Below are 18,484 nucleotides of genomic sequence, written 5' to 3'. Positions count from 1 at the left end.
TCAGATTTCCATCACATTACTAATTGTAACCTGAGCCATTTTACTGGAAGAAATATGCTGTTTCTATCATCGAGAACAACAAGGAAAGAGTCAAAGAACTGGAAGCAGAAAGGTCCAAATTTCTACTGCTAATATTATTTTGCCCTTTATTCAGGCCAACTGCATTTCTGAAGCACAAGAGAGAAAGTAGAAGAGTTTGGGCCATTTCTAGCAAATCACTTCCAGTAAAAAGTAACTGCAAGAAAAGCACACAAGACAAGAGAGTTCACAATTAAGGATCAGATCGTGCACAAAGTGTAGCTGCAAATTCTTCCAGAGACCAAACTCAACTTCCATTTGATCCCTATGTGCACACAAACAAGGACTGCAGACACGACTGCCGAAAATCTGGCCCTAAACAATTTTACTAAACAAACTGAATTAACAGACTATGCCCACACAGACAAGCACAAGACACAGTGAAGTTAGTCAACACCTATACTTTCAGCTGATGGGGCTTTTTTCCTCCTTTTTTTTTTTCTTCTTTTGTTCTTGGTGTACTACACCCAGAAATTGGACCAAGTAATCATTGATTATACTTGTCTCCATTGCTGCTGGTTCTGAGATATTAGCACTGCGACTAACCATTTCAGGCAGCACGTGTTCACCTCTTCCTCGGATGAAAAGATGCCTTAGTGTAGATCACAGGAATGCATCAAAATAAACCTATACAACATATTAAACAGTGATATTGCCTCAAGGCTTGTAAGAGAACAAAGTAAAGCCTTGAGGGACCAGTTTAACATCATTCACTCCCCTCGTATCAAAGTTCAAGGCATTTGAGAGACAGAACTAAACATCAAGACAAGCTTTAACTATACTCTGGTCAATACAAAACGCATTTAATGAATTGTTGTCTAAAACTGTTAGACAAGAGGGACAAGTAATTTAGTGTTACATGCAACAGATGTTACTCATACCACAGAACTCTATACATAAAAGCAGTTTCCACCTACATCCTTGATACAAACCAGAAAATTACTTCAGTAGTAATTTAAATACTATTTTGTGAATTCAGTCTAAAAATTCTATTTGCTCTATGGAACACTGCATGTTTCACAGTCAAGTTTATCCTCAGCAACTTAGTGTTTATAATCCACTTCGCCATACAACACAAGTGTCTCTCTGACATTCATGTTTAAGAAAAAAATCCTAAAATTAGTTAAACTAATTCTTTAAATAAATGGGTACGCAGTTGGAATTCTTCATATTTAGAAGCTGACAAGGGCAACAAGCAGCACAGCACCAGTTACAGAAAGTAGCTGAACCTATACATTTTGGTGTCACAAAGTCTGAAACACGAGTGTTTTACTTTTCTGGATCACATCAACCACCTTCTATCGCGTTGATTTAACTGAAACAATATTGCTACCACTTCTCAGTCTAAAAACTAAAATAGATCTCTTAATACTCTTCCATCCCCAGCAAGTTTGCTGGGAATTTTGTTTGTTTGTTCATTTTTAAAGCAAGGACACTTCTGCCTGCCAAGTTCAACACAAAGTATTTGGTTTAAGATTTTAAGACAGAAGGCACTTTTAACATTCAGCCTTAGAATACTGAGTGCAGAAACAACATTTACAATTTTGTTCCTTTGTTTAAATCTGCAGTTTAATTATTTTTTCCAATTAGTTATTAGAAAGAGCAATGATAGCACTATATCACATTTCATTTTCAGGAGCACATTTACTTACTTATCCCACTAAACAGGTTTCCCTTCCAAGGGATCTTATGTCCGTCAGGCCTAAAGTTCAGTTCCCAATATAGCACAAACCAAAGATCCTGACGAAGATCAATTAATAACTGCTTCTTCAGTGCACTACTTGGTCATCCCACTCAGTGGCTTCCACTGCAAATTGTAATTCTATACTGCAGCATTCATATAACATCAAACATTAGTAACACTGGCTGTCTGACCACAGTTTAAAAACGAAACAGCTCTGCATGGAAATTAAGTCCTTTCAAAGAACACTCTTTGATACACCAACCCCCAAATCTGCATATAATATCCCGGTGGCAGCTTTCTATTGACCACATTAAGCTATTTTCATTCTGCACAGAAATTAATGAAGTTGTGGTTTAATGAACATACTTCAGGTTTCAGCTTTAATTCCATTTTCATTACTGGAGACAACAACAAAAAAAAAAGGAACAAACCCCAACCATCGTCCTTGTGAAAGCACTCTCAGTTAGTGCAGCAACACGGTATTCTCTATAGAGATCACTTCTTCCGTCACGTCAGTCGACTATTAGCTGAACGCTCTGACAGCTCCTAGGCTAACAAAACTGATTGTACAGTGAGTTCTCCAGGGATGAAACCAATATTTCTAATTTTATTTACAGTATAAGTCCTAGTCAAATCTAAGTCCATCAGCTAAAAAAAAAAATACACATACTGTAAACATGGCAACATTAAATATGGTAATGCTAGTCTAGAATATTTAATGTCATGATCACATCTTGTTATACCTGAATTTATATACAGGATATTTTATAGCAAGTGTTACCCACTTCACAAGTGGAGGGGGAAGAGAGAGAGTCTAGGTTTTGCTGTGGCTAAAACTCCTTCAAAGTAAAGTTAAAGCTTGTCTTTGATTGTATTAGAGCTTTCTTTCATAACCACATTTAAATTGAAGATTAGCACAAAAAAAATTATCTAGGGCCCCTTCAAATTCGTAATTAAAAATTCAGTTATGATTCTCAGGGAAAGTGTCTGATATGGAGAATAAAAAATTACTGCAAAATAAACTTAATGGAAGTTGGGTCTTCAGACTGTCAGTCAACAGTTCAAACAGGCGTTACTCCTGTTTGGGTTGGAGTTGCCGTTTCCAGGCTTCGTTCAAATAAACTAGTCGTTTGTAGTTGATGATAAAGAGAATGAAGTTCAGCAAATATGTGATGACGCAGACAATGCAAAATTCCTTCAGCACGAAGTACAGAATGTATGCCAAGTACAATGACCCTACTACAGACACTATGGAGGATGTCATGAGGATTAGAGCTGCTACTGCACTTGCTGTCATACCTGCAACAAGAGAAAGAAAGTTACTACCGCTGCTCTCATTCCCCCTTTCACACAAAGCAAAAAGCCTAAGCACTCTTAATTCAAACTGAAGGCTACTCAGCAAGTTTGTATTACATAAAAGTCTGTTTAAAATACCATGAGTTCAAGATGGCTGACAAATCGCTATTTGGAGGGGAGCTTCTAGGTTCTGTACGACAGTCCTTTGATAAGAAGTATGTGTAGTATTTACCATCTTCTGTATTCCTGAGTTATGGGAAAGTTACAGGTTGGTCAAGTTATGTCTATCAATATTAACAGCTTTATAGCAGACCATATAGTTACAAAGAAATATGCATACAGTACGCTTCATGCACTTTTTTTGCCTATCTCTATTACTCCTGCAAAACTTGTAAATTCTATTTTTATTTCCTTTCTTTTCTATTGTTCAATCCAACGCTAAATATATTTAACAGAAAATACCAGTGCAGCAACTGTCTTGACACTTATATTATTAATAGCAGAGCAGGAGAAAATGCAATTGCTCTTGTTATCAGCTGGGTTTTTAAGCCCTTTGGATAGATGTACCGTTAGACTGGTGTTAAAAAAGAAAAAAAAGATAAAAATCACATGCATTTATCTGGTTTCTTGCAGATTGCACAATGTATAATGCACTCCTCTCCCATCACCACAGACCTGTTACATACTTTAGGCTCTTAACTGAATTAATACTTACCAAGTAGCATTTGTAGTATATAAAACACGAGTCCAAAAACACTGTTTGACTGATTTAGTGCACTGTCCTTTCCAAAGATGGAACCCAACAGACCAAATCCTCGACCCCATCTGTAAAACAGTGAAACTAATTAGCTTGTATTTAGGCACCTATTGCTTTACATCAGTATTTCCAATTCATCACTGTTGGGAGGAAAAAACAAACAAACAAACAAACATATATTCTGACATGACCACTGCAGTCTGATCTGAAGTTCAGGGTTACCCTGGAAAACCAAGCACCTTGCAACAGGAGATGCACCAGGTACACCTTTATCCCACACATTGCTGATTAAAGTTATTTGACGCACCAGAAACTACCAAGTTCACACAGCTGCAGCTTCACCAAATACCATGCCTGCTGCCTAGGGTTGTGGTATAAAGCTCTTTTGTCAAATAAACACTTCCTTGTTCCAACGCTAGCTCCAGCAGTTCTCTCCACCACCGTAGGTTGGACACATACTCTCTCCACAGCTGAAGGAAAGTGGTACAACTTGGTGACTAGTTGTTACCAGCTCTGCCAGCACTTGCCTCGCTGGCATCAGAGCAAGCAAATCAGAACATATGTTTGCACTTCAGCTGCTCCTGAGCAGTCTAACACTTTAGGAGGAACCCAAATCTGTCAAGCAGACAAGCCGGGGATGGTACCACAACAAGATTCACAGAGTCCTTGCACAGTGTGACATTCTGAACTAGCACCTTAGCCACAAAGCGACTTTCAACTTTTTAGTGATAAGGTAGGAAGTGGCACAAGCCCTACAAAACCGCTGCTGCAATAAGGGGGATAAAAGCCTAATTAGCAAATGTATTTGCGCTAGAAACCATTAATTTGATGCCCTAAGGCAGATCATGCCATTATTTATAAAAGCAAAGTGAGGACCATATTTATTAGTGTCACTTGAAAATATGAAGAGAAGTTAACACTACTTCAACATGCAACTTAATTCACTTACAAGGGACCGTTAGGATATCTGCCAGCACATCTTTGGAGCATCAAGGCAAGCACTACATAAATGTAAGGCTAGGTTCACATTATCAGGTTACCCATCACATAACTATCTAAAAAAAAGTGTAATTCCTCACTGCTGTTGCAGCAGCAAACATGCTATATTTATGCCAAGAGAAGTGCAGTTTCCAAACAGGCTGTTGTACTAGAGGCACTCCTTCTACTAAACCAAGACAGAGCTTAGGACTACTCTCTGCACACTACAGGAACGTTGCTGATGTACTTCACCTAACATCTGAGGGCAGTGAAAGGTTACCACCACATTACAGTTTCCCCACATGAGGAAGATACCACGAGAAGTACAATTTAATACCACCTCCAAAATACTTCATAATCCCACAGCAATTTGTGCAATATTTTCAAAACATATTCAAATTAATCATTTTAATTCAAACTTGGTAACTGTCTGCAATTAACTATTATACCCAAGTCTTGTGCTCTTCTCCCAAGAAACTGAGCAGAGAATTAGGTACCAATTCCTAGAAAGCGTGTTTACTGCATAACCAGTAAAAAGAACCAAACATACTTTCAACTAGTTTGGTCTCCAGTCTTGTAAATGACTGAAGTGAAACTTATGAGCAACATAAAGCTTCAAGCCAGCATAGAAAAGACCAACACTTGCTTCACCACGGGGACAATGCCTCATGTCCCAGAGCTGCAAAGGTTCAGAAAGATGCAAAGGTTAGTTTCTGGGAGGAGCAGTGCAGTGCTGACTCGCTCCCTGCAGTCATCCCAGCACGAGATCGGGGCTATGCAAACTGTGGGGGACAAGGCTGATGACACATCCTCCCTGCAGCATATGACAGCAAACAGTCTCAGCGCGTAGTATAGTTTGTGGGCGAAGTAGTATCAAGGATGGATACCAAAGATCTGGAAAATTAATTGTAGATGTGAGAGTTCACCACTTCACAGCTAAGGGAAGTTCACCACTTCACAGCTTCCACGAGGGACGGATTTTTAAAGAGACCAAACACCACACAACAATACATAAGCAAACATTATAAAGAAATACTGCCAGTTCCAAAGAATCTCAGCTACACTATGATGATAGACTATTTTTATTTTTCTGTATCACCACATTTATAGATTTTTCAGCTCACTATCCGCAGGTGCGATTTATTGTTCTAGTCTCCAAGTGAGAATTCTTTCTAAGGTGACAATAAACTCTGTTTGAACACACTCAGGTTTTTCTTAAAGCATAACTCAAAGTGTGCTTACGTCTGTGGTTCAACATTAGCCCGGCTAAAAGTAACTGTGGGGTGCTGCATTCCCACCCTCTCCCTGCCCAAGCTGTGTGCTCTCACTTCTGATGCTCATGAGACCCTGTCTTCTTTGAGACTGAACTCAAGCTTAAAACATCAGAAACTTTAGACTGCAGAATCTGACCCCCGAGTTAATCTGCAAGTGAATAAAATGTTGCTAATGGAAAGATAACGAGTTCAAGCCCTTCTTGACAGTCAGTGTTCCCAAATGATCTGTTCACAGCTGCGAGAAGGTCAAAGCATGGTGAAAGCTTTTTCCACAGGCAATAGTTCATTAAGTATCCTGTCGGCCTTGTGGCACCTTTAAGGACATCAAGCATTAAATTTCACTCCATGGAGCACAGCTCTAACCTCCCATCTTACTCCACACACTTCAAGACAGCTAAGAAGCCTGTGGTTAAAGACAAAGCACTTTTCCCAGCCTTGTAAGGTTTAAAGTGTGAAGAAGTTTTCTGCATCAAACTGAAAAGCAAAATATTTAGACTTTGTATATTTCCATTTCCATCTAATTTCTCTACTTAAGAGGCTAAGTCATCTCCTAATTCTATCAGGGAGGTCCCAAAACCCACTAAAATGAACCAAATACTTTTGCAGGCAATTGGAGGAAGGAAGATGACTATGATAATCTTCCTTCTCACACCAAAATCATGTAAATCACACCTGAGTTAGGATAACTTTAAAAGTCTAAAAACATATGGCAAACAAACAGCAAGAAGACTATAATCCTAACAATAAAATCTAACAAATAAAACATCAGTAAAAAGGACTATGAACTGCTCAGTTCTTCACAGAACTCACCTTTTTTATAAAGAATGTAATTTACAAGAACTATTGTTAACTCGAATCAATTTTTTGGACACAGAATGCTAAGCAAAATGAACTGCGCTAATTAAAGAGTTGCTTGCACAGCAAGATAAATGCACAGCCTAACATCACCAGCTTTTTCCTGGTACTGCCTTGTGGCTCCCCATGCCTGAAGCAGCCAAGCATTCTGTTGTGCAAATCACACTGCAGTCACCCTGTGTGGTTCAGAGCACTGTGACACACACACACACGTGGCCAGCCTACTTTTGCCACACCCGAGTTTCACTCTTATTAAAAAAAGAAAAAGGGCAATCTGAACTAACTTCAAGGAAGTTTTAAAATAAATCTTTAAAACATCTTCCTGTATGTTTCAAGTAGCTCAAATTCCCCCTTCTGTTCAAGATGACACCCTGCTTCGCTTCTCATTTGTAGGTACAACTTTGAACGTTCTTCAAAAAAGTTTTCAGAACAGTGATTCAAGAAATCCAAGACAAAATGTTTAGAGCTTTTCATGTAGTTTCCTAACATCTAAAATTGAATACTACAGTAACTTTTATTCCAATGGGCATTACCTTTTATCAAAAGGTCGTCTTGAAAATTATTATCCACTCTCTAAACAGTGTCCCTTCTGTTTTGTGATATTTAAAAAAGCTCAGAAGTGTTGCATTTTTATAAGTTTAAAGCAGTATTTGCATGCACTTGACACTTCTTAACAGGAAGACAAGAACAACTGAGGTCACTTTGATCCACAAGTGCCGTATCTCCAATAAAATCTTATACTGTTAAATCATTACCTCTTTTGCACAATTATGAACATCCTCTATGTTCCAGAACAGCGTATTATGGGAGTACACTTCAACTTTAAAGGTTTCATCATAATTTAGCAGACACAGTACCACCAGCAGGAAGGCAACCAAGAGAACCTCATGCAGTACACTGGTATCTCAGTCATTTTAAAGGACAAGTAAACAACCTCCATGTTTATCAAGTTAAAAGCTGTAAGAGTTATCAGTATTAGCTCAAAAAGCAACAGAATTCCAAGTCTGCCAAACACAGCAAGTCAAACAAACAAGAAGTATGTATTTAGCCAGGAGTCAGACTATTCTCTCAGCCACTCTCTGTAAGAAATGCTGTATTATTTTTTCTAACCAAGCACCCCAATTCTGACAGTTACCTGCATGTGATGTATTTAAGGGCTTTTACAAAGAGGTTATTCCCCAAGATGCTCTCCTGGACCTCAACTATCATTAAGTTAAGAATTGGTTTAAGAAACTTCTGAACTGGAGTTTCACCAGCATCGACATACATTCAGGAAGGCTTCAAGATAGGCTACCAAGTATTTAGTTGCTTTATGAAGACATACTTTTGACCTCCACAACAACCTCCGGTGATGAATGTCTGAATCACATCACCCCAATTTCACTTGGGAATCCTTAGTTCTCACGTCAAGAAAAGAACTAACTTCTGTATATTCATTTTAACATGAAAATCACCATTCTAGATCAGGTGAAGTCCAGCTAACTTCAGTACCGTGTCCCTAACATCAGCGAGTAGCAGATGCCTTGAACAAAGCACAAATACTTCTCAGTTCACATTCCAGTCTCCTAAATATCTACTTGAAAACGCTATCAAATCCTGCAGGAGACCAGATTATTAAATGGCATGTATGATTCAAAATCTGAGAACACTCTGCATTTGTGCAGCAGCAGGTTTTCCAACATGTTTCTCTCTCAATTTTTAGGTTTGCTACAATAAAAAGGGCAAACACCAACAATAAAAAAGATTACATTTTCAGAGAACTGTAAGAAAAGAACTCCAGTTTTGTTTTCTGAGTAGTAGTAGGTTACTTGAAGGCCCTCATTTCAGGGTTAATTTTCATCCCATAAGCATTATTTCGTTATCAACAGCAAGCACCATTTACTATTTCATAATGCTGAGGAAACAATAAATATAATTTTCTAAAAAAAGCCTACACTTGACAAGTGATACATTTCCTTAAGCGTCATCTGACTTTTGAGATAAGTTACAGAACAGAATGAAAGTTCTCAGGAGGGGAGTAAAGCTGGCCTATGCTCTCACACTGCCTTCAGTGAAAAGCTCATATAAAGGTCAAATGATCTGGAGCATATCAATACTTAGCAACGTTAAGAAACTTTGGTTGCAGCTTCTTTACAGCTGCACTACAGGATTTTGGATTAAACCTAGTTTGTGGTTACAAGGTCACTTACACCACTCTAACAGTTCCAATAAATTAAGTAAAAGCCTTCAATTAGAAGCCATGAGAGAGAAAGGAGATTAAAAATTCCCCGTTTGTAAACTTGCCAGGAGTGCTCAAAGATTTTGATACACTTAATTTCATGTTTAAATCTATCAGCAGTATTTACCATAAATAAATGAGATTCTGTTCTATACATCCTCCAGCTCCGCCTCAGAAACAGTCCAAAAAAAATCTCAGCAAAGTCTTCAGCAGGCAGTGGTTAATTATTTCATAGCAGTCTTTACCATGCTGTTGGTTTGTAGCTTGAATAACCAGTGCTTCTGTATTCCTTCTACCTAATCTCTTCTATGAAGCTATCATAAATGAAGCCCAAATTTTAACTATAGGCACTTTGTTAAATTTACTTTGCATCAGGCAAAATAATTCTCAGCCCTATTGCAAATTCCAGTCAAGCTAGAAATTATATATTTATGAAAAGCTAAAATACACATGTTCACGTATGCACTGTAAGGTTGAAAAAAAGAGACTCATGTAGCTAGGGCACATCAATTTTCATTATAAAGATGAGACAAAAATCACTCGAACTATCAGCTTCTGCTGCTTTGGGAACAACTTGCTGGAGTTCAAATGAAGTTGTTTTTCTGCAAATGTTCCTGCAAACACCTTCCTTCCCCAGCACATGGAATAACCTCCAGGTCCCTCTCAGCGCACACCCTCCAGCCTCTGCACCCTGCCTCCCTAATCAAGTCCACTACCTATCAGCTCTGTCTGAGTCCTATTTGCACTTGTGCTGCCTGCCGGCCCGACCAAATGGGACAGATAAGCTTAGCTCACACAGCAGGTGGGGTTTTTCCCCCCCCTTCAGCAGAGGTATTACTTTGAGTCTCTCTCCCTTCTGCCTTGGCCCTGAATCTGTTTCTATAAAACTTTATAACTTGTATCCTTTGTTAAATTTTACCATTAAAAAAGTGAAAAATTAGAAAATAGATTATTAACACACAACACAAAGGCAAAATCTTCTCTAGAAACCTATCTTGGCCTCAAGTTGTTTGCGCTTTTTTGGCTCAGTATCCTTAGCTGTAAAACTTGTATCATACTCATCTAGATTCAGCTATGCCAATTCACCATCATCTTGAACCTGGAACACTCCAAATCCTGCTGACTTTCTATGGCACTCCTATATACACTGATTTCCCCCTGCCCAACCAACAAACTAAAGATCTTAAACCCTTCCCTCAGACAGCAAAAACAATGAATCCTTGCTGCAGAATAACTGAAGAAGCACCGTTACACCTGCTATTAACAATCTGCAATCCTCAGAAATGAACAACCAGCAATTTTAAATTACAGGACAGATTATAGCTGAGTCTCAGGAGGCAACATTTTGATGTAAACTATTTCAGTAGCTTAAGAACCACAAATACCACTCCTGTTGAATGACCACTCCAGATACTGCCCTTCAGCAGTTTAATTAAACTTCTACCTTTCTCTATACAGAATCAAAGATTCCTAACAAAAACAATTAACTTGACTCAGGTTAAAGATATTACTGACTAGAAAAGTGCAAAGACTTGCAAAACTAGTAAAATTTCAAAAAAAGCACATGGCCCTCGTTTGTGTGCACTAGTTCACAAGAAAGGACTAAACAAGCTTTTCCCACTACCTGCATAGAGCTACTTCTACCATTTCTCACCTTACATCAGTCACTAACAACTGCATCTGCCAACCTCAAACATATCTGAATGCTTGCTTGCAGATACAGCAATAAAACAAAATGCTGGGACATCAGGAACTTACCATTAATATGAAAGATAACTGCTATATAATGGTCTTAACCTGGAATCAAGCAAACTTGACAATCAAGTTTACAGGAACTGCCCCACAACAGAACTGAATGGGAACCTGCAATGTAAACATCAGGTTAGGGAGGAGGTCAGAGCAGCTTTCTTGTGTCCTGTTTCCTTAGATAATAGGGTCGTTCTTGTCAACCTGATCTCTGCTATGGTCTGCATTCTATAAAGATGCACCAGAACAATAGTTCTAGCAAGGTGTGCTTCACTGAAAAAACAGCACTGGTCAAAGTTTTAACTGCATAATTGCACACCCACTCTGCAGAGGAATCGGCTCTACACCAGTGTAATTATACTCACATAGCACAGCGCTGAAGTTGACCAGAACAATAATACTACAGTTGTCAAAGGCCACACTTGGCAAATCCAGTAAAACAACAGCATGTCTGCACAGATCTGTCCACAACATGCGAAATTTTAGATGCACATTCTCAAGAACTACCAGATGATTATTTTGGTGTATCCACTTGAAGACATAAGGCAGACATGCATATTAGACTTTTTCAGAATAGGCATTTCAGAGTGGCTCAAACACAAGATGACAATCCAAGACCTTGCACATTAGCATAAAGTTCAGACATCTATCAAATTATATCCAGATGAACGCAGGTTCTTAAAATCCTATTTTGACTCTAGAACTTCTTCAGTAAGTCAGCTAAAGATGTTAACCTAGATCAATATTGACTATTTCCAAACCTCTTCACTTACGCAGCTGGCCAAAAGCTACAAATATTGCTAAAGATACAGTGACATGTGCCCTTTGGTCATTCATGCCAGCTATCTTAAGCGTGTATTGAAACACATGCCAGGCTACAAAACTTCATTCAAAGGGAGTCATCCACTAATCTGCTGTGCAGAAACCTTAAATTAATCACGACAGAAAGCAGAAACACATTAGAAGACTCGAAAGTCTTCCAGGGCATGCAAAAGAACAAAGCAAAAGGCTCTGGGTCTCTGCATTACTACTTAAATGTCACATTTTATTTCAAGCCATACCACTATCCATATTACTTGAAATTCATCTGCTAGTTTAGTTCCCTCTGTGAAACTATCGTAACAACAAAACCAAAAATATTGCTCAGGAACTGCTATTAGCTAGTTTCAATATAAATAAAGCCATTCTTGTCACTTAATTATTCTCAAATATAAGACAGCAATTCACTTAAACCCTCTACAACTGCCAAATGAAAGAGTTAGGGATTTCCCTAACACCTTCCTTTATTATACAGTCCTTAGTTGTTTTTCTTTTTGAACTACTTCATGAACTTTCCCCATGATAAAGGCTTGAAATATGCTGACCATTAATATTTTGAATAAGGGATACTAGGAAGGTATCTTTCCAACACAATCGTTTGGATGAGTCAGTCTCTGATACAAGATTTTCCATGCTCCTCCCTCTGTGCGCTGGTAATCTTTACAACATTTCTGTTCTCATTGTTGTGCCAATACCAGATTTGGCTTAAAAGCAAGACTTGGAAATACCAACAGCTTATTAGTGAAAAAAATCCTCCCCAAAGACCAGCACTGAGTTCCAAAGTAACTCAGCTCAGGGAAGAAGACACTAATTTATGCTATACAGTTAAAATTAATCCCAGCACCGTGATGTGCTTTTCAAAGTTCAGTCCACTGCTAGAGTCAACACTAGCAGTGCACAGAGTGCTGTGGCAACATGGAAAATAAGATTAATTTCTTCCAATGTTATTCTTACTTCAAAGTTTAATAACTTGCCCTGGTCTTAGTTTTAAAGCAATACTCCTTTTTCATCTGTGTCCTGTACAGCGTTGAAAGCACATTCTTCTCCAAATATGGCTTGACTGAACAGAACTTGCACGCTTCTTTTCCACAAACTCCTTTTACCACCTGCTGTAATTATCAGGATCTAACCTGACATTTGCCAGTCTTTAAGCGTGACTCTCCTAGCAACTGCTAGTGAGATTTTAGTTGATTTTATCCCTAACTGCTCATATTACTATATAGAATTCCTGCAGTAAAGTATTTACAGGTCTTACCATGGCATACTCAACATTTCAGTCACAGCATTACTAACAAACCCTATAATTACCAAGCATTATCCCATAATTAGAAATACTTCAAGATATGATTGGAATTATTTTACTTCTTCAAAGCATTTAGTAAATATGCATTAGAACTATTACTTCAAATTCCCCATCTCAATAGCAGCATTTACAACAACAATAAAAAACTAATGAAGGACCAATTCTATACAAGAACAGACTAATATGAAGGCTACTTAGGTGCTTAAATCCCTGTTATTCTCTTTTACCTTTATTGCTGTGGTAAAATTTAGATTACTGACGATACTCACGTGGTTTACTCTCAATATCTTATGCATAAGTTAAATTTATAAATTTAAATTATCCATCAAGCTTGTTGACAACTTCTTCGCATTTAGATTGAAACTTCTCATTTCAGGACACTTCTCAAATAGAGGCATGAACAAGCACCTTCATAAACTAAAGATTATCTGATGACAGACAGCAAAGCAGAGTTAAAGCCCCCATTCAATCACAAGAGCCTCCTTTCAGACATCTGCAAATACGCTTCTCTGTGAACATAACACAATCCCACTTCCGTCACCACAGAAGTGGTTTTAAGAATAAGAGTTTCTTCTATGTTCTCCCTGAAAAATTTAACCAGCTTCCACCTTGACAGAGTATGGGCATGTTCTCCCCCATTAGCTTGTTATGATAAGTTTGTCACCTTTACAAACTGTGACAGCTTTTATGCAGGTTACACTGACAAGAAAAAAAAATAAAAATCAAGTACTCATTCAGCTGAAGGCACTAACGTGATTATAATAAAATTCTCATAATAAAAAGAAGTATGTTGTGCATACATTTACTGAAGAGCCAACCCCTCCCAGCTCCTTACTTGTGGATACCTCTGCATATATCTTTATATGCCTATATATATACACACACACATACATACATATACACAGAGCAGTTTTGAGATCGCTGGACAAATCATCTTATTTCTTTAGTTGAAATCCTCGAGAATATGCTTCCAGGGGAGTTTCTTAGCCAAATTACACCCAAAAGTATTTCCAGTAGCATATTTATACTGGTAGCTATACAACAGATTGAGTCTTCTCATTATTATAATTCAATCAACTAGTTACTTGACAATAAGTCAAGCTAAGAGCATATTAAAATTTATACATAGACTCTCCTCACAGAAATAGCAATCATTTGCCTTTAGAAAACAACTGCTAAAGTAATTACTGAGAGGAAACTGTAAAATAAATCAAGATTTGGACCGGGCTTTTGCTGCTGAAGCATACAAATCTCTCTCAAATTAAGCACTTCCTCTGTATCATGAAGACAATCTTCTGCGCTGCCAGGTAACATTACAATGAAAAAGCAACTCAGATACTCCAATTAAAACAACCCAAAGCCAATCATCTACAATCGTACATGTTTATGTTGGCCTCAACCACTAGTCACACCTACAGCATTTCACTCTAACGTGCACTTACCACTAAAACGCCTGTCACTCCAGCTAATTCCCGTTGATTACAACACACAAATTGCGGGTGCCTCACCCTCCCGGCGTAGTGATCCCCCCAAAAAAGCCGTTCCCACACCAACCCTCCAACGAAGGGGCTGCTTGAACTGGTACCCCCGACATCCCCCTCCTCGCCCAGTGGCCTCCAGCACAGGCCCAGCTCCCTTTACGCCCCCGGCAAACCCTCCCCGGGCCGAGCCCGCCGCCGCCCCCCTCAGCGCGCCGGGCCGGCCCCCCAGCAGCCCCCAAGGCACCGAAGGCAGCGCTCCGAGGCCCGGCCTCACCGCTCCCCGCGCCCCCAGTCCCTTCTCCCCGCGGCGGCCTGAGGCGGCGGCGGCGGGGCGCATCCCCGCCTCACCTGGAGGTGATGGCGGCGGAGCAGCGCACCCGCTCGCTGAGGTCGCACAGGGCCTGGTAGTGGAGATCGCGGCCCTTCTCCCGCTCCAGGTGGCAGGCGTAGAGGGAGAGCAGGATGCCGGCCGCACACACGGCGGAACGGGCCACCCGCTCCCAGCGCGGCACCGACACTCGCAGCAGGACGGGCGCCGCCATCTTACCCCCTCCCTCCGCCTCAGCCCGCGACGCGCGCCCGGCGCCGGCCGGCCGCGCACGCGCGCCCATATCCCATTGGCTCGCTGGGCGGGCGCGCCCCTCCCCGCCCCGCCGAACCGCGCCGGACGTGGCGCTCCGCGACGACGTCACGTCAGGCCGGGGCGGGGGAGCGGGGGAGGGGGGAAAGAGGCGTGGCGCAGCGGGCCGTTATGGCGCCGCCTGGCGGACGGGAGGCGGCACTGCCGCGCGCTCCCTCCCGCTCCACTAATTACAGGAGGAAAATGAGATTTTCCCCTTTTTTTCCACCGTTTCGGGGCGCAATTTTTGGAGAGAATGCGCCAAACCGCTGCAGCCTGCAGCTACGCAACGCCCAGCTGGTGCCTCCTGTGCAGAAGGACCTTGTTGAGGGCCTGTTACGTTCCCAAAGTTTATCCCGAGGCTTTCTGGGAGGCGTAATTTGGACAAGCGATATAAAAAGTGCACTAGAAGTTTGGGTTTTTTCTAGCACACACCATAGCCTGGTGCTCTGCCTGGCTCCAGAGCAGCTGTGGATGGATTCCCTCAAGCCTTGCTCAGCCTTATCTTTGGAAGAACACATTCTGCACTTGAGATAATGGGATCATAGAATGGTTTGGGTTGGAAGGGACCTTAACGATCATCGAGTTCCAACCCCCCTGTCATGGGCAGGGACACCTCCCACTTGACCAGGTTGCTCAAATCCCCGTCCTGCCTGGCCTTGAACACATCCAGGGATCATCTGTCACCACCAGTTTCACAGATCTGGGATCACATTCGTATCACACCTCTCAATATAGCCGGCAGAGCTGTGAGTCAATACTCAGAATTAGACGGGTACAACCAAAGGCAATCGGGGTTGGATCTTCTTTCTCTCGTATGCCTCTGGTTTCTATCAAAAGTAGCATCAATACCTGTCTTGGCTATAGTTTAAGAACTAGCTCGTATCTCTGGTCTACCAACACAAAAGTCACCTAGTCGTCAAAACCAAACAATTTTGCTTACTGTAAACACCCACTGTGATCACCATTACTGTGAGGATGGCCACCGGCTACCTGTTCTCCTTCTCTTCCCTGTTTCCTTGTACGCCCATTATTGCTGGGCATTAGCAGACGGGAGAGCGAGCCAGAACAAAACAAAGCTCTGCGAGTTTTCCCGAGGAAGGCAGGAGGACAAAGCACAATGGCAGCATTCATACCGCGGTTATGCCACCCATGCCATCATCGTTCTGCAAAACAAAACGAATTCAAAGACAGACCTGTTGCAAAATGACTTCAGCAACAAGAAGGAATCCTGCCAGCAAACAAAGGGAAATTGAAAACTATTAATTAAAAAGAGTTGAGAAAACAATTAATTAAGAAATGAGTTGTTTGAATGCTAGCTAGAGTGTAAACTAAAATTCTCCTATCTACACTGTGCGTTCTGCTGTCAATGGGGACAAAGGGAGAGGGACAATGGGAAAGGAGCGGACATGATCAAGATTGAAGGGGCAACCAAAAAAATAACAGATGTACTGCAGCTGCAGGAAAATAAATCACCCTATCGCACACATTTATAGGTAAGCCCCTAAAAAAGAGGAGATCTAGGCAAAGTGTCTCCTTGTTCTAAAGCAAGCGGACACCCCGGATCGTTGGGCGCTGGAAGCATCGCCGAGGCAGGCAGCAGTGGACGGAGGAGCGACGCCGAGCTCTGCCCTGCCTGGCTCTGCGCGGTCCTGCCCTACGCCAGCAGCCATCCACCATCTGCCATCCCAGGCCAACCGCAGGAGAGAAAGTGCCAAATCCGAAGTGAATTACTGTCTGTCTGCGGTGCAAAACTCATAATGCTTCACAGGCACTTGACAAAACCCCAAACCCGGCGCTGCTGAGGATGCAGCCAAAATGGAGAGGGGCCAAGAGTAAAAGCAGCAGAGAGAAGCCGTGTGCAGCGACGAGCTCCTGCAGTAATGCCAGCAGTCCAAACATACGCGGATGCCGCTGTTCCGAATAATATATATAAGCATTTCTATTTATCTCCTCCTAATTTTTACATTAACAGCAACTGCTTTTCTTTCCGAAAAGCTTTTGGATTATCACTGCTACATAAACTCAAAATATTCACGGTTCCTTTATCAGACAATAGTTACATCCTCTCACGTACAAGATGTTGAAATGACTGGTCTTACGAAGCTACCTCCCTTACAACTGAAGAAATTGTGAATAAGGTTTTGTTGTGATAATGGCTTTGTGATAATGGCTTTATAATGAAGTGATAGTGTTGCAGGGCGTCAATCACATTTTGGGGCTGGACGTGTGTCTATGTACTCCAAGGATAAGAAGCCAGGTGCTTGCTTATAATGGGAAATGGAGCTGTTTGAAATTTCACTCTCTGTTGAGCCTAATTTGAGAGTTTATTAACTCATTAGGTCTAATCATGTGTATGTTAGTCATCTGGACTCTTTTTCATTATTTTCAATGGGTTTGGGATCAAGAAAAAAACCCAAACAACTCGTGTGCTGTATTAACTGAGTAAATGGGGATCAGATTTCAGCAGAACAGTTTTAGCTCTGGTATATCTGGACTTACGTAGTAAACTTTGGGGACTATATTTTAATTACGTTACAAGTTATACGACATAACTTGTGCCTTTCTTCTTATCCTTATTAAATGATTCATTCTTTTCTAAAGGTCTGCTAAGGCTAATAACTCACAGCAGATTCCAGTAATCATTTGTGTTTTGTCTAATAACTCCCTCCTTTTAACAAAATAAATACAACGCTTTATTGTAACAGCTCTGGATCTGGTATCATGACTACACAGCAGAAGACCTGACTTTTGTTTATTCTCTTCCATTTGCTATTTTTATTGTGTTCCCCACCCCAGGCTATGCAATACCAGTCTTTTCAAGCCATCTTTCACCATCTGTCTCCAAACTTCCATCCTTTTTTCCTTATTTTTTTTTTTCCAAAAAAAGCAGCACCCTTCCAAACCCTGAGTCAGGTGTGCAGACCTCTGGGGACCGCTAAGACAGCGTCAGGCCTTGCTGGAGCGACCGGCAACCCTGCAACTGTCACGATGTATCCCATGTTAGAACTGCTGTGTATAAAAATAATAATTTAATCAATAAAAGACATGCCTTAAGATATGGACAGTGTCTGAAAACGCAAACCCGAAGAGCACGTGCCAGCTCACACCAACGGTCTTGTACGTGGGGCTGAGGGTGGCGGGAGGTGCTCTCGCTCTTTTTTAGGGTGGCTCGTGGTAAACCTCAGCAATTCTGGGAGAGGCTGAAGGGCTTTTGGCAGCTCCTTCAGCAGTGTCTCGTGTGCTGCCTCTGGGCTTCTCCAGAGAGAAGGATCCTCACAGGTCAGGCCTGTGTTTAAATGCAGTTCAACTGTTTATTTTCACAGAGGGACCCACTGCCATCGCTCCCTCAGAGCATCGTTGTACAGAACGACCC

General features: G+C 41.0%; 1 protein-coding gene across 1 annotated transcript; it reads right to left on the bottom strand.

Annotated features, from left to right (window-relative positions):
- Nucleotides 1-2,120: 2,120 nt before the first annotated feature.
- On the bottom strand, nucleotides 2,121-15,037 carry VKORC1L1 (vitamin K epoxide reductase complex, subunit 1-like 1). The gene is made up of 3 exons (XM_009885152.1): nucleotides 14,838-15,037; nucleotides 3,774-3,883; nucleotides 2,121-3,061 (listed from the first exon to the last, which is right to left on the bottom strand). Exons 1-3 carry the CDS (start codon nucleotides 15,029-15,031, stop codon nucleotides 2,835-2,837), a joined length of 531 nt encoding a protein of 176 aa, XP_009883454.1. The 5' UTR covers nucleotides 15,032-15,037; the 3' UTR covers nucleotides 2,121-2,834.
- Nucleotides 15,038-18,484: the final 3,447 nt, after the last annotated feature.

This window comes from Charadrius vociferus, unplaced genomic scaffold, assembly GCF_000708025.1.
Source record: "Charadrius vociferus isolate BGI_N301 unplaced genomic scaffold, ASM70802v2 scaffold54, whole genome shotgun sequence".
Lineage (NCBI taxonomy): Eukaryota > Metazoa > Chordata > Aves > Charadriiformes > Charadriidae > Charadrius > Charadrius vociferus.
This window is presented reverse-complemented; position numbering and strand designations above follow the sequence as displayed.